Source organism: Dasypus novemcinctus, chromosome 11 (genome assembly GCF_030445035.2).
Source record: "Dasypus novemcinctus isolate mDasNov1 chromosome 11, mDasNov1.1.hap2, whole genome shotgun sequence".
NCBI lineage: Eukaryota > Metazoa > Chordata > Mammalia > Cingulata > Dasypodidae > Dasypus > Dasypus novemcinctus.
In genome coordinates, this window is record NC_080683.1 from 93,765,025 (window position 1) to 93,789,089 (window position 24,065).

The window sequence follows — 24,065 nt, forward strand, 5'->3', positions numbered from 1 at the left end:
CCACAATTAAAGTAAGATATTTTATTGACATTACTAAACAATGAAGCACTAAAGGAATAATTTAATTAATATAACAAACATTTTAGAAATTAAATTATATTATAAGTTGAGTACTTAGAGAATTCAGACTCATAAGTTTTATCAAGGAGTTTAATATCTGAATTTGGAAAAACAAAAGTATAATTCCATAGTCACTGAAATGTTTAATTCTTCAAGGAATCTTCTCGGCTGTAAAGACTTGAGAAGCTTGTCTCCTGGCCTTGAAAAGGAATTTTTAAAAACGGTTAATTTTAAGCTAGAAATCATTAGAATATATATTATCATTCTAATATGAAAATACAAATCTACAGTGTTTTTCAAGATAATGAAAAGTCCTAAAGAAAAACTATAGCTTCAAACTTATGAAATTAGGAATAAACAGTTTTAAAGCCAATCCGTTAAAGAAACTGAAGAAAAGTCCAGATCAAGACAAAACAATATGAAGTAAAAAGAGAATGTCTGTTTTACGAATTACTGAGTTAAAAGTAAAAATGCTGGCTCAAGGTCAGGGAGAAATAGAGGTAAAAACAGAGAGAAGGAAAGCTGGAGATAGGATAGCAGAGAGAGGCAGATACCCTAAGAAGACAATCTCCCTTCAAAATGCCACTTCAAAAAAATTTTAAATTTTTGTGCTATTTTCACTTTTATTACAATTAAAGGCATATTAAACCAAGCTAAAATAAAACCAAGTTAGGAGTATAAGGATTACACAACAGAGAACTAAGAACGTAGTAATGTAACAATGTATCAAAATGTGAAGAAAATTGATAATCTTGCTCATGGAAAAGCAAGGCAACTACACAGATTTGTATTTATTATTTAACTAAATTTCAGTAGAATAAATTTCTTCACCTAACCAAGTAATCCAATATCCAGAACAGGGTAGTAGATGCTTAAAAAATATTTATGGTATCGCATATTACACTGCTAGAATTAAAAAAAAATCAGTTTGAAAGCTGGTCTCTCACCTTGAATAATAACCACACAAATTAGGAAAATATAAGAAAATTGAAATGCAGTCATAAATAACTACATTTTAGGATACTTTAAAATATCAAATTTGTTCTGAAATTCTTCCACCAAAAAATGTGTAATGATTTCTGACAACAGAAATTTATTATTGCCTCATGGTTCCAGAACTTGTAAAAAGGCCTGCTTCTTCCCAGGGTCAGTAGTGTTCTGATGAGTCAGTAATCCTTGGGTTCCCTGGCCTTCCCATCACAATGGGATGTTCTCTCCTTTCTCTTCTGGGTTCCATTCACTTCCTGCTTCCAGCTTTTCCTGAGTTTTTGTCTTTCATGTTTTCCTTTGCTTATAAGGACTTAAGCCATATTGGAATAAAGACTACCTTCATTCAGTCTGAGCACATCTTAACTAATAATAACATTTTCAAAGGTCCTATTTACAAATGGGTTCACACCCACAGGACCAGGGGTTGGCACCTGAACATGCCTTTTGTGGGAGACATGATTCAATCCCCGACAATTGATAAGATTTTTATTTTATTTTTAAAAATGTAATATATCTTTTCAAAAATAAAGTTGTTTACATAAAAGTTATGAGGCTTTGTATCTTTAGAGAAGTAGCAATATAGCATTTATGAGGCTTTGTATCTTTAGAGAAGTAGCAATATAGCATAGTGGTTAAAAGCAGGGCTGTGGATGCAAACTGTCTGAACTGGAAATCACTCTGCTACTTAGTAGCTAGGTAACTTTAGGAATATAACATTTTCTCTTGCTTCAGTATCTTCATCTGTAATATGGGAATAGCAACAGTGACTAGCTCACAGGACTGTTGTGTGTATTAAATTAAAAGATATACATAATGTGCTTAGAATAGCATCTCGCACTGAGTAAACATTGCACTAATGTTATTCCTATTATAATGATATTACGATTCTATTATACTTCTTATTATTCCTTTTCTACCTGCAGAATTGTACACTATTCTCCAAGATCAAATTCTTAGAGTTAAAGAAAACATAGCTACTCTCTATAACTTAAAAAAAAAAAAAGTATAAACACAACAAATGCATAAACACATTTTTAGTATTCCAGTATCACCAATCTCTGTATTTCTAAACCTAATAACCTAATAGCTAACTAAAATGTTCAGCTAGACTCCACAATCATATTTAATCCCACCCATGCTCTCAAAAGCCATCTGTACACTAAATGTCTTGGAATTTTAGTAATAAATTATCCTCTATCTAGCCAAATGAATGACAGGGTAAATAAAATGAACGCAAGTTTGGCATTTAAATCACTGCCAAATAACCTTTAATGTATCAGAGTAAACCGAAGACCCTCTTAAACAATCCCTGCCTTCAGATTCCAAGTCACAAAGCTGAAAAGATTCTAGTTCTCTCATTTCAAACAATTTTTTCTTTCTCCTGTGATCCTGTTTATCTCCAACCGTTCCTCTCCAGTCTTCTGTCTCTCCTCTCAAGGAAAGCAAATCAATGTGAAGTACTCAAATAGGGGCATTTTTAAAATCATTCTGTGGCTTGTGCATTTTCTAAACTTGATATGCCAACACATATTGTCAGTTCATACAAAGTGGAAAGTTTTCAATACTTGAAATTTTTTCTACAATACACCACACATCATTTAATTTCAAGGGTTAAAGATGAGAAGCACCTCTACTGAAATTTAATTCTAGTACTGTGTATACCCAATAAGCCCACATGCATAAAATATATACTGATATGGGATACCAATGACAGGTGATATATGGCTGACAGGGAGCTGTACAGAACATATGTCCAGGGTGCATGGTAATGTTTGGATATACTCATAGTGGCAACAATTAAAAACCACAGCAGGGGGGGTACTGGGTTCCTGGCCAGTGGTGCTCTGTTGTGGTCCCTAGGGGAGCAGCGACAGTCTCCCAGGTACAGCGGCGGGGACCGGGAGGGAGTGAGGGTTCAACAGTGAGCCCCTGATGCTAATGACTATGCTTGTGAGCTGATAAACCTAAAATAAGAACAAGGCCTAGAGCAACATTGTGCCTGGGAATTTCCTCCTGTCAGCCTTCATTTTACTCAAATGTGGCCAGTCTCGAAGCCAAACTCAGCATGTAAATGCAATGCCTTCCCTCCAGCGTGGGACATGACACCCGGGGATGAGCCTCCCTGGCAACGAGGGACCACTATCAAATACCAACTGATGATGCAACTGGAAAAGGACCTTATACGGAAGGTTCAATGCGGATCAGCAGAATATCCATGTCTACATAAAATACCATGACTTTAAAATGCTGTTTGACCTATAGTAAGGGGGAAATGGAAAGGAGAAATGAGTTTATATGGCTACGAGTTTCTAAAAAAGAGTCTGGAGGCTGGCAGAAGGATTGCCCTCATGCACAACTGAGCAGAGTCAGAGAGACAGATAAAGCAGATACAACCCCCAGATATTGGTTCCTTTGAAGGCTAAACAGACCCATGAGAGTTATGGTCATGGCCGATGGGGTTAACTACCAGGGCAGATGGCCCCTCTTTGGAAATGGTGTTTATGTGTGATGAATCTGGACTCAGATGGGATCTCCCTTCATAAGACTTTCATGCTAATGTGCTGGAGGTGCAGTTAACGTTGGGGTTTAAGATATATTTAGGGGATTTGAATCTCTGGACTGACAATGTGATAGCCAGGTCCTGAGCCTCAACAGACTCCAGCACCTACAATCTGATTTATTGGACTTACCACACTCAGCTAAGATGGAGTTGAAGAAGGACAACCACCACACCATGGAGCCTAGAGTGATTACAACTGAAAATGGGAGGATTGCATCCAGCATCCATGTGGAATCTGAGCCTCCTCTTGACATAGAGGTGCAATGGACACAACCAATCCAATGTCCACATAGAAGAGGTGGCATTGGATTGGGAAAAGTGGACATGGTGGACGATGGGTATGGGGAAAGGCAGGAAGAGACGAGAGGTGGAGGCGTCTTTGGGACATGGAGCTGCCCTGGATGGTGCTTCAGAGGTAATCACCGGACATTGTAAATCCTCACAGGGCCCACTGGATGGAATGGAGGAGAGTATGGGCCATGATGTGGACCATTGTCTATGAGGTGCAGAGGTGCCCAAAGATGTACTTACCAAATCCAATGGATATGTCATGATGATGGGAACGAGTGTTGTTGGGGGGGGAGAGGGGGGGTGGGGGGGGTGGGGGTGAATGGGACCTCACATATATATTTTTAATGTAATATTATCACAAAGTCAATTAAAAAAAAAAAAAAGAAAAAAAATATAGCCTCAATAATCATAAGGATATTTTAATAAAAAATAATTAAGATCAATAGGACTTTGGTCTCTCTGGATTAAGTTAGGTTTACTTACCATTATATGTTGTCATTACTCATTACTTATTTGACAATAAATGTTAAATTAGATACTATAAAATTAAATACAGTTATGAAGCTCTGAGTAATTAGAAGTCATTAGGTACCATTTAGAATTTAGAGGTGCCTATTACAGAAATTAAATGGCAAAAAAAAGTCTTTGCCAATTTATTGAAAGATAATGAGGTGTACAGGATTGATTTTAACTAAAATTTTTAAACTCTTAAGTTCAATCCTTTCAAGTTTTACATAAGAAATAGATACTTACGGCTTTCTCTTCTGGAGAAAGTACACCCTCTATCACCAATATCTGGTACTGCTTATGTTTTAAATTTCCCACAAATTTCCGAAGCTGCTTGAGACTATTAGCCTCAACGTCTTGCTTTAAAAGTTTCTGCATTTCTCGGGAAGGGCATCCTGGGTCAAATATTAGTAAACATAATGTTCGGTTTTTTCTCTCTTCAATTCCAACAACTGTTCGACTATGACCTATCAAAAAATCAAATAACAAGCTATGTATGCCATATGTATCTGTATCTATGCAAACATATAAAAGTTACTATATACATTCTCTTTCTGTGTGTGTGTGTATATATATATAGTGTGCACATACATTAATATTCAAAACACTATACATGTGACTTCTAAGTATTGCCCAATCTTTATTACTACAGTTTATGAATAAAACCAGCCAGCCAGTTATAGTCACTGGTATCTACTAGGTATCCAATTAAAATATAGTTTCTCTCTTAACTAAGAGAAATAGCTTCTAGAATTCATAGCAGAACTTCTGCAATAGGGAAAAAGTAAACAGGGCTGAAAGTAGCCATTAATGGTTTTCATCAAAATAAAATACCACAGCACACTAAAATGATAGCAAAATGTTAAAATTTTATACATCTTAATGTTTCCATTTATCATTCTCTGCTTACCAGAAATTTTATAAAATATCTTCCTGAAGTTTGACAAATATAAACTATTTTCTTGATTTGCACACTTAGACACACTTATTTGTCTTTATTCTACCCAAAATGTTCAATGCTGTACTGACTGTCACTTCTGAACCCTCCTTTAATCCCAGACATGCAGTTAACTTGGATATATGACATGGGAAAATGTTTTGGTCTGTGAATCTATAATTATTTTAAAATAAAAAGTTAAAATCACAGTTCTGGGTAATCTCTATTTAGTGTAATTAGCAAAGCAAAACAGAGCTTTCTCAAGATTCTCTCCTCATATTTATGGCACAGGGTCCAACCATGGCAACTTAACAAGCATGGTGTCATCATTAGTCCCTCTGACATGTACCACTCTGAAGACATAAGAGTTTACTTCTTTTTTTTTTTTTTAAGATTTATTTTATTTATTCCTCTCCCCTTTTCCCCCACTGTCTGCTGTGTCCATTCGTTGTTCTTCTGCATCCGCTTGCATTATCCTGCAGCACTGGGAAACTCCGTCATCTTGCTGCGTCAGCTCTCTGTGTGTGCCTTGCCACTCCTGGGTGGGCTGCGATTCTTTCACGTGGGGTGGCTCTCCTTGCGGGGCACACTCCTTGTGCATGGGGGACCCCTACACGGGCATGATCCTGCGTGGCACAGCACTCCTTCAGAGCGGCAGCAGCACTGCACCTGAGCCAGCTTATCACACAGGTCAGGAGGCCCTGGGGATCGAACCCTGGACCCTCGAAACGGTAAATGGATGCTCTGTCAACCTACATCTGCTTCCCTCTATTTCTTAATATTCAGGTTTTTTTCCTTCAGTTTTTTTTTTTAAAGGCTTCATTACAAAAAAAAATTCTACTTCTACTCTGATATACTTTACTTTTTTTCCCCAATCTCTTGATCTCTCTTATTCACAATATCTCAAATGAAAGGATTTGAAATTTATCTATCTTAGAATTAAAACTCTCACCATTTTTCAAAAAATAAACAAAAGTAAATTTATATATACTAGAATTTTAATGGAGAAGGTTTCATCTATTATAGCTTGTATTCCTAAAACAATGACATTCTTAACATTTACTTCTTATTCCTATTGATCCAGAATATCCATCCAACAAAATTTATCAAATGTCCACAAGCCAGGTACTAATGGTAATAATGATAGAGCAGTAAACAAAACAAAGAAACATGTCTGCCTTCAAGGGGCTTATATTCTAAAAGTAAGAGACAAGGAAAGGAAACAAAGTAAGTAAGTATATATTATGTTAAATGAAGAAAAATGAAGAAAGAAAGAAGGATAAGAAATGCCAGCACTGGGGGGAGGGGAGGTTGGAATAAGGAATTGCAATTTTAAACAAGGTGGGAAGGGAAGGCTTCACTAAGGTGACACATGAAGAAGGTGAAGGATGAAGAAAGGGTGAAGAATGAACCAGGCAAAGAAAAGGGAAGTACGAAAGACCCTGAGAGTATGCCAGGGATGTCATTCTTCATTACCCAGAAAATATACTGTAATGAGAGTATAGCTCTGAAAATAAGATAGACCAATATCACAATCACCACCCTAGCCCCAACTGCCATCCCAAATTATACTCTTAACCTGTCCAAAAGCAAAAGCCAATTAACCATCTTCTAAATAGCATCATTATCTAAGAGCTCTACTAACCTTGATGCTGAAGATAGATAGGAGGCTTAGATGTACAAACTACCTTTGGAGTCCCCTCCCTGTCTGAAGAATAATAGTTCAATATCCACTCAAATAAGCGAGGGTGTGTACCCAAAGGACCAGTTGACTTGTGAAAATCAACGATATGACACCTATACAAAAATTGACAAAATGGGTTATTTAGAGAATACTTTTTAAGTGTTTTCACCAAGGGGATTATCAAATAATATAAGAAATTCTCAGTTAAGAACTGATTTTATCTAGTCATTGTTTCCCTAAGAAAGAAAATAAATCAAATATACATTTTTGTTTTTTATCTGGAAAACTAACATTTTTATGAAGGAAGTAACTATTTAAATAATGATTCATAAGGTATATGACTTATCTAAAAGTTATGGAAATTTTCTGATATATAAAATATCCATAAAGAGTAAATGAGAACCTTACCTGACATTAAAGTCACCTATGTAAAACATGGGGCACAGCTTTTGTTCTAAAATCTCTATATCTGATGATCAGTCAGACAGTGACTTCTAATTTTAGAAGCCATTGACAGCTATCAAAAATATCCTGAATATTTTTCCTGTCAGCTCTCTAAAATTCCAGTAACAGACAAAAAAGTGTCTGTAAAGATCATAGAAAAACGTGTGTATACCCATACCTTTATATCTATATACCACCCATCTGGCAGCAAACCACTTCACTATTTTTAAAAGTCAGGCATAACCCAAAACAATTAGCAGTTTTATTATCACTTCAAACTCTAGCACAGATTTCCTGTCCTCATCTCTCCTGACAATAAAATCTCCAAACATACTCGAGTTGTAACGGTTGTTAATTTTTAGGCTCAATAAATTTAATGTTGATAACTTAAAACTGAACACTTACACTGAGTTTTAACTGCTCAAATAAATTGTTTAGAAATAGGAACACTGCTGAAAGGTTAGCAGTTTAACTTCAAGTCAATTTGGATTTGGAATTTGAATAGTACCCTAGACAACGTAATTCATGTAGAGAGCAAAAGTATGGAATGTAAATAACTAGAAAACAAATTCAAGATATACCAGCCATTTTAGAAGACAAATTCCCTTTCCTTAAGAATTATAAGAATTACAATGTGGATAGACTAGCAAAAAAAAAAAAAAAAAAAAAGCAGAAATAAATTTAGAGGGTATTAAAATAATCATTTAAGTATTTAAGTTTGCATAATTCAAGAAAGTTATTATACATACATCATTAGGTTTTCTATTTAAAATATAAGAAATATTTTTACCTCTGAATCTAATCCATTAATATGGTAAAATAATTATTAAATTACTTAGAAACAAATATAAAAGAAAATATCAAGTCATGAAACTTAAGGCATCTTCTCATTAAAGATGATCACAAGTATCCATCTGTTCCCTTTTGAAAGCCCAACAACATAATACTGAAGGAAAAAAATGAATTAAACACTCATGGACAAAGAAATGGGAAAAGACAAGGAACTGCCATATGTTTAGAAAAAACAGAAAGCAGGACAGAGGAATCCCAAAAGGGAATGGAGAGAAAATAGAGGTAATCTGTCTCACAAAACCTCACAGGCACCAGGTGAGAAGAGTAGCAGTGGAACTGAAAAAAACGGATTAATTTAAAAGTTTGCATAAAGATGCCAAATCGTCCCTCAATTTTCCCCTCCACCAACCAGGAGTTTTAGGAAGGAGGGTGGAAAACTGGTTTCTGAGGAACGATTTCTTTATACTGAAATGAGAGTTCTCCAACCAACCTTCCAACTAAGACTCCTTAAATAAGAACTTGCTAATCTGCAAGTTCTTCAGTTATACAGTAATTTTAGGCAGCTTTTTAGTACTCTCTCCTCACTACATGAGGGAAAGGACAACTATAGATTTCCAAGTTATAAGAAAGCCTTCAAAATGGAAAATAATAGATTTGTAAACAAACTAACATGAAGGAAAAAGAAAAATTCAGGAAATAGAAGAAAAATTTTAGGAAAAAAATATTGCAACTATAAAAATATGATACTATGAAACTATCCCTTAAAAAGTAAAGGTATGATCACTAAAATAGAAGTTTCAATAAAGCATTTGGGACATAAAGTTGAATAAATCTAGAAAGCAAAATATAAAGCAAAGTTAAAAAAATAAGAGACATGACACACAAAGTTAGAAGGTCAAAGAGGTTTAATGGCCAACTAACAGCAATTCCAGAAAGAAAATTAAAGAAAATGCAAGAATCATAATTCCAAATAATAACAGCTAACCTCTGAGCTCTTGCTATGTGACAGTCACAGTTCTACAGCATTTTAGAATTATCTCATTTAATCCTCACTACAATTCTATGCAGGAGGAGAAGGATTCCTGGCCAAAAACCTAATGTGTGAATTTTCAGGCCCAGTCACAAAAAATTGCCAGGCTTTTTATCTGACAGGACTTACAAGAAAAGGCTTACTTCCCTATATCAGACGTGGTGCACAGTGTGCACTATAGTCTCTGAGGGAAATTACAGTCAAAGACTCACATATCTACATTCCTAGCCAGGCATTTCACTATCAGGAGGTTCAAAACCAAGGTATTCTTCAGAAGTGTCTGCTGACAGGTCCTTAACAGGGTGAAAGAGGGAGAGTCCTTGACGATACTTTCTTCACTTTGACTCAGTATTCCACTACTAGCTTTCCCCGTCTCCCCAGGTCCATAAAACTTTAGGAGCTTTTTGTTTGGGGTTTCCTTGGCAGTGAGAATCCCATTGGTAGTGACAACCCTTCACATCTGCACTAATCTATCAGCCCTTTGCCCGTGGCACCATTCCCTGGCGGAAAACAGAGCAGGGAAGGTGGTTCTTTTTCTCCAAGCATGAGATAACTTGTTGGTTTTCATTGTAAGTCCTTCTGTGTTACTTAATTTGATTTTTAAACTATCCCTTTAATAATTTTTTTAAAGCTCCCAGGTATGACAATTACATTAATTTAATTTTTAGATACATACTTAACCCTGAGCGAGGTCAGGAGTGTATATACTTCACATGCTCCAATCCATGCCTTTGTTCCCTGTAACCTGTTATTGAGTTGAGAGGCTCCCTGGGGATCAAATCCTTCTTTCCACGCATCTTCAATCATAGACTGAATTTTTGGAATACAAGGAATTGACATACCTAAATCACACAAGCAAACATGTTACAGGACAATTAATGAAAGTTTGAATCATATCATTTAGCAGTTAACATGTACTATAGAGAAACCTTCAACAGTTTTCAAGACAACTAACCCTGGCATCTTTAATGTATCATTGAAAAACCCTTCCTTCGGCCAGAATTTATGCACTACATACTTCTCCCTTAAAGCTATTAATTGTGCCTGCTATGTAATAATTCACTCCACATCATAAATACTTTATCAGACAAGTTCAGAGTACTGTATTTCACATACCTTTCAAGCAATCATCATAAGCATCATCTTGTAATAGTGATGAAAGCAGCATTTGGAAATTTCTGTAACCACAACCCCAACCTTTGTCACCTGAAGACGAATGAAAGTGATCCACCGCTGCAGAAAGCCACACATGCCTCACATCTGTGGCAGCATTCTGATAATACCTATGAAGTGCTTCAATTATTCCTAAAGTAGAAAAGAGATTTGGAAGATTTAGAAGGATGTTATCACCTTTATATGACTGACTCAAAAATTTCTCTCCTTCAAGATCCACATCTAAATTATATTAATTTCATCTTCTTTACCTTCCCACTAAAACCTTTGTTCATGTCCTTACTTGTCATTACTATTCCAAGTTTCCTAATACTATCACTTCACAGATGATTTGGAATTGTCTCTTTTATTTCTGTGTCTGCAAGGAACAGCACATAAAAATACAACTGCTGAATGAGTTCTTGTCTCTCATTTCATTATTCACACTGCTGGCAATCACTCTCTCTGAAGCTCAGTACAGATCAGTTTGCTCCAAGCCATCTCCAAAAGCTCCCTATTATCTGTAAAATAAACTTAACTTTTTTCTTACCATAGTTTATGAAGCCCATATCAAACTATCCTTAAACTTACCTTTATTTAGCACCGCTCTTCTTGCCACAATTTTGGCAATTGCTTAACTGGACACATTAAACAGTGATTTTGCCCATGGAATTTTAATTAAATTACAATATTTCCTAAGTACTTTTTATATATCTAGTACTATGCTAAGTGTTGAGGACACAAACAATGACTATAACAATACCTTTTGAAATCTCATGGACCCACACTATAACAGTGCTACAGTACAGATAAGCAAGGTGTTAGGACAGTGGATATGTGACTCTGTCTCCCTTTCCTCTTCCTACTACACTGTCCTTACATGTCTAAGTGCTACAAATCTTTTAAGGATCAAATGCTACTACACAACAGACGCTTTTTCTATTCCAAAACTCCAAAGAAATAGAGGGTCTCTTTCTCTTTGAAGATTCATTGGACTTATTTTTTGACAATATAGACACTAAACATATTCTGTTGTGGTTGAATATCAAATACGACATACAGCTATTTGAGTTTATCTTACTTACATTACTAACTCTGTGAAGCTTATAAGGAGACATATCTTATTCGAATAGTCCATACTTTCTGATACAGCATGTGGTACCTAAAAGACAACTACTAAATGCTTCCTCCCAGAATGAAAGGTATCCTACAGGAACATGAATTTTTATCTTTAAAAAGACAGAGTGAGGGGAGCAGATGTAGCTCAGTGTTTGAGTGCCTGCTTCCCATGGAGGAGGTCCTGGATTCAATCTCCAGTACCTCCTAAAAAAGCAAAAAAGAAACAAAAAGGTAGAATCAAATAAATCAAAGCAATCAAATGAACCAATAGCAATAGCTCTGCCCAGAATCATGAAGAAGAGAAATATAGATCATTATGAACAGTCCACGGTAATTGGAAAGTTAAAACTTACATTCACAAAAAAGAAAAAAGTGTATGTAATTATGTAGTAAAATTTGTGGCATGGAATAAATACTATAGGAATTCAAGTAAGATAAAACGTAGGCTTCAATATCACAGACTTAGATTAAAAGGTTAGAATTTGAACCAGACTTTTAAAATTAAGGGGAAAAAAACTGGAAAAGAAAGTAATATATTTCTAGTACACTTATTACGTATTAAGACAATAGTGCCTCACTCTCTGAGTAAACACTACCTTAGCAACCACATCATACAACTGCTTAAAGGGAAAATTTCACACAACAAAGTACTTTTTATATCTTATCACTTCAATCTCTTTAAATATTTTTCTAGATGAATATATCTTGCATTAACATATTCTGTTGTTAAGATTATAACAAGGTTTCAGTATATAAATGGAGACCCTTTAAGTGACAGCCACTCAAATTAACATTTGAATAATTAACAAAAATGAAAACCTCTGCCACTAAAGCAATCATTTCTAAATTTCAAAGGCAGCTTATAGAAGGGACATAGTATATTACAAGCAGTGTTCTTTAATCTTTTTTAGCCATGTACTACCAATATAGATATATTTGTTTTCAATTATACATACACTGTTATAATCTATATAACTATAAAGCATACACAAATAGAAATTAAAAGATGACATAAAATATATATAAATAGAAGTTCTAATATTTTCTTCCTGAACCCTAATAAACCATATTACACATCAGTTAGAATGTTCTGTCCCACACAGAGACCTATAATATGTGCAAGTTGCTAGAGAAGTGAAAAGCATCCTTCAAAAACAGAACCATGCATGTAAGAAAACATTTGACATACGGTGTTACAATAAGAGGGGGAAAGCATACATTCAATAAATGATACTGAGATAAATAAGCCTAAAAAATACTTATTATAGGGAGTGGATGTGGCTCAGGCAGTTGGGCGCCCACTCCCAAATGGGAGATCCCAGTTCAGTTCCTGGTGCCTCCTAAAGAAGACAAACAAACAAGCAGACAACGAGCAAAAACAACAGGCAGACAAAGAGTAAAACAACAAACAAGACAATGAGCAAAATGAGCAGACAGGAGCAAAAGCAAAATGAGCAGGGAGCAGAAGTGACTCAAGCAGTTGGGTGCCTGCCTCCCACATGGGAAGTCCCAGATTCAGTTCCCAGTGCCTCCTCAAGAAGAAACAAGTAAATGGAGACAAAGGAACCATATGAGGGAGGGAAATACTTATAGATATGGTTACAAATAAGGAGGAAAATTAGATCCAAGTCCTTATCATACAAGCACAATAAAATCCAGGTGAGTTAAAAATCAAAATATGAAAAGCAAACTTAGAATATTCCAAGAAATTATAAAGGACTATATTTATGAACTCAAATATGGGGGCTTCTTAAATAAGGCTCTTCGAATACAAATAACAGAAAAGGCTAAGAAATTTGACTATATTTTAATTTAAAACTTCTGTATAAAGACACCATTTACAAAACTTAAAGGTAAACCACAGACCTGAAGAAGATATTTGCATCTTGTATAACGAACAAAGGAGAAGTATCCTAAATATTTGAAGAACTCCCACAAATCAGTAAGAAACAAACAAACAACTCATAGAAATGGGCAAAGGAAAGGAACAGGTAATTCACTGACAAGGAAATTTAGGAGTAATCAGGGAAATTAAAACATGTATTATCTCATACCCCATTAGATGGCAAAAATTTAAAAGTATGAACACACCAAGTATGAGCAATACTACACTGCTATGGATGTCATTTAGTATGACTACTTTGGAAAACAATTCTGCTATAACCTTAACAGAATAGAAGAGGCACATGCCTTTAGGTTTTCCAGTTGTGGATGCAATACTAGAGAAACTCTTGAAGGAGACCTCTTCATAATTTGTAGGAATAAAAAATTGAAAACAACCTAAATGCCTGTCAACATGAAAAAAAATTAAAAATGCATAGCTCATAAGGAAATATTACAAAGCAGTCAAAATGAATGACATACAGCTATAAGAATCAACATATTTGAGCAAATCATGTAACATACTCATTTACATATAGTTTAAAAATGACAAAACATTAAGATTTGAAAAATCTTTACAAAAATAAGATTTGAAAAACTTTGGTGGTGAGAAGAAAGCTATTTCCATCTAACTTTTCAAAATACTACCAACTCATTTACAAAACGTTACACACACACACACACACACACACACACACACACACAGAGGAATGCTTTAGAGCAAGCACATCAGATCTGAATTTTAGCCAGTTCAATAATTAGCATGCAATCTTGCCTTTGAAATAATTCTGATTCCTTCAGTGGTATACAGAATCTTAAAACCATAATTCTAAGGTTGAAGTACTCACCAGAAGTTTTTGTTTTTCCATCATCAATACCAATAGCTAATGATTCCATCATGTCAGCTTTGCTTCTATGAAATTCAGATGGATGCATTCGTCCCCTATTTACTTCTATTTCCATATTTCGTAATTGTTGTTGTTTATATCCTCCAGAATTATCTAAACCATATTGTCTCTATGGAACAAAAAAATGAATGACTTAATTTTTTATGTCCCTATACCTCAATGAGGATGGATGCTTACTACAATTTTTATTTATTTGGAAATATCTTTTAAACGATTCTGGTTTAAAAAAAAAATTACACAAAGATATATAAAATCTTAGGATATGTAAAGGTTTTGTTGGAAGAAAGAAAACACACACACACAAAAACCCAAAATTAATAATGGTCCTTCCCACAACCAATCCAATGTCCACAGAGAAAATGTGGAATGGGTGTGGGAACGGTAGCCATGGGGGCTGCTGGGTGTGGGGAACGGGAGGAAGAGATGAGATGTGGAGGCGTTTTCGGGACTTGGAGTTGTCCTGGATAGTGCTTCACGGACAATTACGGGACACTGTGGATCCCCCCAGGGCCCACTGGATGGAACGTGAGAGAGTGTGGGCTATGATGTGGACCATTGACTATGGGGTGCAGTGATGCTCAGAGATGAACTTACCAGGTGCAATGGATGTGTCACGATGATGGGGGGGAGTGTTGCTGTGGGGGGAGTGGGGGGCAGGGGCGGTGGGGTTGAATGGGACCTCATATATTTTTTTTAATGTAATTAAAAATAATAATAATATTTAAAAAAATAATAATAATAATGGTCCTTCCAAATAAACAACCACCGTGGCAAGGGATTTGCTTTCCTCATAGTAGGTAAAAGGGATCCTGTCTTTCTGTTAAAGGTACTATGAAGGGCAGATGAGTTCTGAATATACTGCTTATATTTTTCAAAGAAACACTGTTCTGAGGCTAGCCCACAAGAGCCTAAATTAATTCATAATTCATTCTGTCAATCATTCTATGGAGTAAAATTTTTTGTATACTATGTTTTTGTATACTGTACTGAGAATCTCAAATAATATGTAAAAAACTGCTTCTATGGAAAAGCTTTCTGAGATTTACACAACTGAATTGCAAAGTTATATAACAAACCCCCCCTAATTATTTATACTGGTAATATTCATGGTTACATAAGTCAAAGAAAATTTAGGAAAAGTCAACTTTCTTTCCTGAATCCTGGTGAGCAAATAATCTACAAGTAAGTGAATCACCAGTGAGTAAAATAGTCTAAGTAGCTTATTTCAAAGTGTGTTTCAAGGAGAAACAGCTTTGCAAACTACATAACAAACAGACGCAAATAACAGGGATAATGATGAGATGTATGATACTTACTAAAGGCTCTCAGATGTCCTGAAGTATACAAATCTGTTTGTGGTAACTGAACACGTTCAAACCTACTTAACTATAAAACCCTTTTTATTCATACAATACCTATCAGCACACAGATAAAGAGCATAAAAAAACCACCATGAGCATTATTAGCACTGATGTTCCTGCAGTCCACAGCAAATTAACATTGAAAATAGAAAAGTTATAAAAAATTAAAATGCATTAAAACCATAATACATGCTGTCAGCTTAATTCAACAGATACCACCAGCCAACATAACTTAGTCTTAAATACCAAAAAATATTTTTTATTAAAAATGGCTCTGGGTAATATTTTGACGATGCTCTTGCATAGTCTGTAACAAATGTTTCACACCAATGCAGAGTTGGTGAAGGGGTGATATATGAGACCCCTGTGTGATGTTATGTATGTTTATTTTGTAAGTTCACAATCTTTACTATACACATATTGTTTATGTGTGTTAGTGTATGAATATTTCAATAAAAATTTTAAAAATTGAAAAAAAAAAAAGGTTCTGGAAGTGGATATGGCTCAAGGGGTTGGATGCCTGCCTCCCACACGGGAGGTCTTAAGTTTGGTTCCTGATGCCTCCAGAAAAAACAAAAAGGCAAAACAAGTGAAACAAACAAACAGAGCCAAATCGGGGAAGCTGGTGTGGCTCAGTGGTTGAGTGCTGGCTTCCCACAAAACAAGGCCCTGGGTTCAATTCCTAGTCCCTCTGAAAAATAAAAATAAAATTAAAATTAATAAAATAAATAAAAAATGTCTGCCCTATGAAAATTGATTTACACATCTAATGAAATCCCAATAAAAATTACAACAGCATTAAAAAAAATCATTCTCTCTAAATGCTTGAAATTAAAATCTCTACAAAAACTTAAGACTCAGAAGACATCAAATTCTAAGCATAGGTTATACTTCCAAGTATCATACAGACACAAAATCTGATTTCTCAGGTTTCCTTGTCTGCCTAGTCAACTTAAATGTTTGAATACAGGTTTTACCACCTAATAGCTGCCTGACGTTACTTAACAACCGTCTCCATTTCTTAATCTGTAAAATAAAAAAGGTGGGGTAGGGTGGTGGGTGGCTAAAACAACTTCTTTGTGGAGTTGTTGTGAAGGTTTTGAGATATTATATATGAAGTGCTTACACCAGTACCTGACCAGACTGACGTGAATACTTAAAACTGGTGGCTTTTATAAATTATAAAGGATATATGTAAAAACAATTTTTTGAATAAGGACAAAAGGCCGAAGTCTTGCAAGTATGTCGCAAAAAATTATCACTGCTATATAATTTTAGTACCTGCAGCTTCTGAAATTCTTCCATTTCTTGCCTTGATACTTCAGCTCTTCTCTTTCTGTCTTCTTCCTGCTGAAGCTGGTGAGCCAATTCCAGATCACTAGAACACTGGTCTCTATCCACGCCTATTAGATATTTTTAATGTTTAGAAAAAAATAACTTCTTTAATCAAAGCTTACTTATTAGTTAAGACACATTTAAAAAATGGAGAAAATGCTATTATTTTGCCATTTATTTGCAACTGTGATGTCATGGAACCAATGAGTACAAATCTAGCAGAACTCAGAAATGATTCTGTAAAAGAATAGTCTCTATTTAAATAATAACTAGTAAGCACTGACTGTTTATCTCATTTTCATTAGTCATCTTATTTGATCCTCATGACAACCTTTTGAAGTAGGTATTATTATCTATTGAAGAAACAAGGACTTAGAGGTTAACAGGAACTAAGAAGGAAACTAGGACTTAAAAGAGCACTCTTCAATGGTGCTCCTTAAAACAATGAAAGGAGGTTGACACTCTAAAGAAAATTTAAGGGGAGAAAAAAGGAAATTATAAAGAACATAAATATGTATGTTTGGAAAGCACAAGTGTCAGAGCATAACTTAGTCTTGCCTAAAACAAACTACAACTTCGCAACATCCTATCCTGCTTCCTCTCTACTCAGTGGCCTTCAGATACATTCGTCAGTGATTTCTGGCCAGCACCTCATCATTTGAACTACAATTTTAATTATGTAATTGAGTATTCTTTCTTTCCTTTCTAACTTTTCAGCTTCTGCTACATCTTCCTATTTGGGGCCTCACCTTCCATTCTTGGGAATACGCAGTTCACATTTGATTTTGAGGATTCAGATTATCACCTCTGGTGCACTTTTGGGGCTGTAGACAGTAATTTCTTTAGACCATGTCTTTCTCTCAGTGGCCACTACAGGCTTATACGATAATATATGAACCACACAACACCTATCATAAATTGAGGAAGCATTACCAATCAGCTTCAAAAGGGTTATTCTACCAAAGTCTTTCCCAGAAATCTTCTCCAAAGGAAGATGGCACACCAGCTGGAGTAGTTAGTAGAGAATTGCCACAATAGAGAATCATTTCATTTCTGCTCCAAGAATTCCCATCTTGGGGTTAGGCTGAGTAAGCAGGTAATGTTGTCCATGGAGATCACTGACACTGGCCACTAAAGATCCCTGCATTAATACAAGATATCTATGAACCCAGACAGAACTGATTTCTCTTAGGGTGGACTTTATCTTTGGATCTAGGGAGATTGTGAGACTCATATATAGGATCTTTCTATTTCTAGGGCACAGCAATGAATCCCTAATCAATACTGCTATTAAAAAGATATGGGGCAGAAGAAAACTTTAATAGAGTCTCCATAAAAGTAGTAAGTGGTCATTTTAGTGGCTGGAAATGTGTCAGAGCTTTAAGTCATGTAGTTTACAATTAAATTAAAAAATCATATTTGTCATGACAGGTATGTAGTTCATTGACTATTTTTGTTGACCAGATGCTAAGTTCAGTGACACAGCTGCTGAAGGGTGGCTTCAATTCATAAATAAAAGAGACTTGTCTTAAATGTTTGTCGCCTCTAAATATGGGTGATCTGGTACAAAAGTATGGATTCACAGCCCTAGTTCAGATTTTGGACAACACTACGTCCTTCGTAACTTTTCTGTGAAACAACTTCCAAAAAAAAGGTTGAAGCTTGATAAGAATTCTTTAAAGGAAATATTTATTTTTAATTAGTATAATTTACTGTCTACGTAACTAATCTAAAATTTAGTTGTGTGTCCTAGGAAGTGCAAACTAAACAATGGCATTTTTATTTTAAACATACCTTGTCCAAAACTGCTTTCTTCCAAATGCAAGTCAACATGTTCCTGGAGAATCTGGTAATTTGTACAGATGAGGCCACACATAGGACAGTCATAGAGTGGTTTATCACAGTCTACATGAGAAAAACATTCAGTTGGTTTTATTTTTATTAATTTTAGATTTTTCACTGTATATTAAAGACTGTCCACCAACCACTAATCTTTTTTTATAAGTAAAAACTCTGTACAGAGAAGCCCCATATGCCTGAAAATTCTTTCCCCCCCTTGGAGACATAAAGAAGACAGGTGATCCTGGGGAGTCCTATGTTATCAATCAGAGGTGCAAGAATCTCTCGAGAACATAGGGAGTGTCTAATAAAAGAAAACAGAAGGAGGGAGGGATGGTAGAAGGAAGGAAGGAGGCAGGTGAAACCAGCAAGAGGAAGCCACAGCCCAAAACTGTTTCTGTGAGCCTGAAAATTAAATTGTCATTGTAAACCACAAAGTATATCATTGTAAACCACAAAGTAAACCTACACAGAATGACAGCCTGCTAAAATGAAAGATTTAAATAAAACTCAGAGTCTTCTAACATAATAGATGAAATGTCCAGAAACGAAATAACACACAAATGAGGACAAGTAAAACTGGGGAAAAGTGAATAATATTGGTGGACTATATCACTGTCAATATCCTGTACATGTTACTGTATTACAGTTTTATAAAAATATTACCATTGGGGGAAATTGGGAAAAGGGTACATTCTCTTTATAATATCATGTAAATCAATTATTATCTCAATAAAAATTTCAATTAAAAGAAGCCAACAGGGAAACGGACTTGGCCCAGTGGGTTAGGGCGTCCATCTACCACATGGGAGGTCCACGGTTCAAACCCTGGGCCTTCCTGACCCATGTGGAGCTGGCCCATGCGCAGTGCTGATGTGCGCAAGGAGTGCCCTGCCATGCAGGGGTGTCCCCCGCGTAGGAGAGCCCCACGCGCAAGGAGTGCACCCGTAAGGAGAGCCGCCCAGTGCGAAAGAAAGCCCAGCCTGCCCAGGAATGGCGCCGCCCACACTTCCCGTGCCGCTGACGACAACAGAAGCGGACAAAGAAACAAGACGCAGCAAATAGACACAGAGAACAGACAACCGGGGGAGGGAGGGGAATTAAATACATAAATAAAAATAAAAAAACTTAAAAAAAAAAAAGAAGCCAACAGATGAATTCATAATTTCATTCAACTACATACAATGTGTCACAGGGACCTAAACATAAGATTTACAAATATCCTGTATTCGTGTCACTATAAACTCACATTCAACCAATACTTACTAAATATTACTCTCTATTCCCATAATCCTTTCAGGTAAATACTGTTCATAATTTTTTCCCAGATAACAAAATTGTGGTTCAAAGGAGTTTGTATGACTTAGCTAAGATGACCTAACTAAATGTACGATCTGAAATTCAACATTCAGGAGTCAAGCACAGCCCAGATGATAATGGGCTTGTGGTTAATGAAAAACACTCTCTGGAAACTGAATTCTGACTATAGCTCTCTACAGAAAGGTTGTATGATCAATGACTAGGTTCCAAAATTACTCTCAATGTAGATGAAACATTTTACATCTGCAACAAAATTCCTTTCTATTACTGTATTTTTATACTATAGTAACGGCAGTGAACAATGTTATAGACAAACTAAATTTAAAAACACATTTGTAGTTTCTGATTTACAAACCAACTTTTTAAAGAAACCATATATTTAACTGAGACTACTCCCATTTATAACTAAAAATAAATACTTTACCTTCTAATGGAGTGTCTAAAAGACTGGCATGCTTTGTTTTCATATGAGCTTCCATATCTTGACAACAAGCTTCTACTTTCCCACAAAATGGACATTCAGGAGTATTATACATTGTTTCATAAACGGATGTTTTTACTTTGGTTAGCTTGGAATGTTTTTCATTACTTTTCAGGAATTCTCTAGATTCAGTTAAGTTCTCTGAATAAAAGCTTTTATGTTTTAAAGAACCACCTGAAGACAGACTTGGAGTTGAACTTTTTGGATGATTAGATGCACAAGCTGAAGTTCCATACTGTATTGCATTTATCCTCTCAAAGTTTCTTTCTAGCTCATTCTGCTCAAAATGAGCAGTTTCAATATGAAAACACATTTCATCATAATTCACACCAGACAACTTGCAAAATGGACAGATAATTTCATTTTCCATATGAACAATTATGAGGTGAGCTTTCATGTCTGGTTCTGAGGTTACTGTTTCACCACAAATAACACAGGAAAACATGGTACCACAGGTAGCTAGGGAAAAAAACACTCAATTTTATATTAGAAAAAGAAAACGCATCTTACAAGATGATTTAGGATAATTATCTTGGTATTTAACACTGGATTATTTAGATGAAAAAACTTTTCACTTACTGTTTCTCAAATATACAAGCTTGTTTATAAATCTTAAACCAAAATTTTGCTACTGTATTGTAAGTTTATGGTTTTAATAAAGTCTATAATAATGCAAGCTGAAATCAATAATTTTAAAATAAAATATTTCAAATGGTGTATCTGGTCTAAGGTTTAAAATAACATTTCAAAAATTTCCCAAGTAAGAGAAAAAGCCAGGTAAGAGAAAACAAAAAAGAAGAAACCTATTTATCAACTGATATATCTAAATACAGACCCTTAAAGTTGATAATAATGGGAAAGAAATGCATTTTAACAATAACAGTTAACACTTAAAGAGCTTTACATCTATTAAACCAATTTAAATACTATTATTACCACTTGACATTTGAGGAAACTCTGTCTCAAAGATGTCACCACAACTAGAAATTTATGGGAAACAAAATGCTAACCAGTCAGGCTCAAGAGCCTGTGCTCTCGCCCCAAAGAATAAAAGTAGACTGGTAAAGTATAAAGGAGCACTTATTCGAGTCAGGAAACCTGGGTTATAATCAGATTTTGCCATTTTTGGTAAGACACATCATCTCTTTGAACTTCGGTCTGTAAAATGAGTTGTAATAGATCAGAAATCACTTTGGGATTTTATGGCTATCGACAGAAAGGTAATTTTGCTAAGAACAATTTTCAAAAAGCAACCACCACCACCTTTCTACTACACACCACCTTCAACTAATGACTATTTTAAAATAAGCTGCCCCAAAAGTCCCTCATTTAAACACATTCAGCTTCATATGACCTCCCTAAACGTCCTTACTTCTTTCCAGTGAAGTGAAGAGTCTGATTTCACAAGGAAATTCTCCCGACCCCCTGCTGTAAGGACCCTAACACTCCAGGGAATTCCTTCTCTTCTGGTGGCTGGGATACGGCCAGACGCTGAAGGAAATACTTGGATCACAAGTGAGAGAGATGTAAGGAGGTCTTGACAGGTGCAGGCGATACCACTGCGGGGGTAAGGGCTGGAACGCCCCAAAGGGGCGTCTGTCCAAAGCCCGGCGCCAAACTCCCGAGTTTGGACCCGAAACAAGCCAAACCAAAGCTCTGAGCCTGAAGAACGAAGGCGAGGCCGTCAGCGCTTAACCGGCCGGGGATCCGGCCTCGGTCACGCAGCGCTCCGGTAAACTTCCTCTTCGAGTCCCGCAGCTGCAGCCGTCCACCAAGCCTAGAGAGCAGTGCGTGCGTGGTGTCAGTTACCTCTCCCGGCCTGACGAACCGAGGCCGGACTCTCCCAATACCCGGAGAGACACAACTCAGCAAAGGACCGAAAGACTCTGAGACAACGCAGCCTCAAACACCACATTCAAAAAACACTCTTCCTCAGTCCCCGGAAGAAAGGAATCCCAGCATGCACCGTCCACGCCGAGTTGGGTCGTATTGCATTCTGGGAGTTATAGTCAATTTTGCGTCCCTCCCCTTCCCCACCCCTTTCCGTGCTTCATATAGAGAGAGAAAGAGAGAAACTGGGCTCTGAGATTGGACCCGCCTAATACCATTATGAGTGAATTCCTAGGGTGAGTCCTTGGACAAAGATAAATCTACAGTATTCATTGTCTAGGGCTTGGCTGAGTAGCATGCTATTCTAGTATCAATAAAAAGCATATTATTTCGGTGTAACATTTATGTAATCTAAAGCTTCTTTAAAATATATATACAGTTAGCAAAGAAATCAAACCTTAAAAAAAAAACCATAAAATGATACTACTAAGTGTTGAGGCCTAAACTATACTCCTCAGATGGATGATGTCTAAGAGTTTCACTCCCTCAAGGTACCTTATTTTTATGATTCAGTTCTTATTTCACTCAACGAATATTTAATGATTGTCTATAAGGCTGCAGCAGTAATCAAAATGCACAAAAGTCTGTACCATCTGAAGCTTACAATTTGGGAGGCAGAGAGAAAATAAACCGATCTTAATAAGCGATATGAAGGAAATAATACTGGGATATTAATAAGGAATATTAATGTAGTTAGAGGACTTGCATACTGAAGAACAAACCTTCCATCAATAGAAATAACAGCTTTCCAGACAGGGAAAAAAGCAAGAACAATGGCACTAAGACTGGAGCATAAAGAATATTTTGGGTTAGTACATAATGTGCTAGAAGGAAGCAAGGTTACAGGATGACGGCAGTGTTGTAGACAGGAGCCAAATCATGTATGACCTTATATAAAGTTATTGGAGTATGAAAGTAAGAGAGAGACATGATCTAATCATGTACAGTTTATTTTAAAACACCATGTGCCGTTTAATATGGCAGAATCAACATTCACCTGCCTCTCAAAATCCACTAAAATGACATCTGAGTAATAAAATTTTTTTAAAAAGCCAAGTGAGATTTTTACAAAATTCTGAAAGCTAGAAAAAGGATGAATGAATAATAAATAAAGAAGATAAATCTACTAGAAACCAGTCAATTCGTATCCCCAGAACCCTAAAATTTTCAAAAATTAGACCAGATAATTCTTTAAAAAGATTTTGAAATTTGGTACTAAAATAAGGAACATTTTGCTGAAAGTCTCCAGATTTTCTCTATTACTGGGTTGCCAAGTGATTCATCTTTCCATCCCAGACAGAGATGACAAGTTTACTGTATGAAAAAAATGAAGCCAGAGAGGCTATGAATTCAGAAGTGCTTAGCTGAGGTCAAGGTACTGAATTACAACCCACCCTAACCCTGTTCCCCCCCTCCCCCGCCATTCAGATGTCCGATTTGTACCTTCAAGGCAGGGGATTGGAAGATTACTCCCCAGGAATATT

General features: G+C 36.0%; 1 protein-coding gene across 1 annotated transcript; it reads right to left on the bottom strand.

The window, feature by feature from the left end:
* Positions 1–6: 6 nt before the first annotated feature.
* Positions 7–22,682, bottom strand: ZUP1 (zinc finger containing ubiquitin peptidase 1). The gene is made up of 10 exons (XM_004471224.5): positions 22,064–22,682; positions 20,635–21,150; positions 18,846–18,956; positions 16,998–17,119; positions 14,296–14,464; positions 10,412–10,600; positions 9,972–10,137; positions 6,991–7,142; positions 4,655–4,875; positions 7–259 (listed from the first exon to the last, which is right to left on the bottom strand). The coding sequence occupies exons 2-10, from the start codon at positions 21,134–21,136 to the stop codon at positions 212–214; spliced, it is 1,680 nt and encodes a 559-aa protein (XP_004471281.1). The 5' UTR covers positions 21,137–21,150; positions 22,064–22,682; the 3' UTR covers positions 7–211.
* Between the last annotated feature and the right edge of the window lie 1,383 nt (positions 22,683–24,065).

Excerpts from the sequence above, each read along its gene's own strand:
- ZUP1 (XM_004471224.5), bottom strand. The coding sequence starts at position 21,136 with ATGTTTTCCTGTGTTATTTGTGGTGAAACAGTAACCTCAGAACCAGAC. Across the intron at positions 18,957-20,634 it reads TTTAGACACTCCATTAGAAG|ACTGTGATAAACCACTCTAT; the intron begins GTAAAGTATTTA and ends TTTCTCATGTAG. Across the intron at positions 10,138-10,411 it reads TTATGATGATTGCTTGAAAG|GTATGTCAATTCCTTGTATT; the intron begins GTATGTGAAATA and ends TGTGTGATTTAG.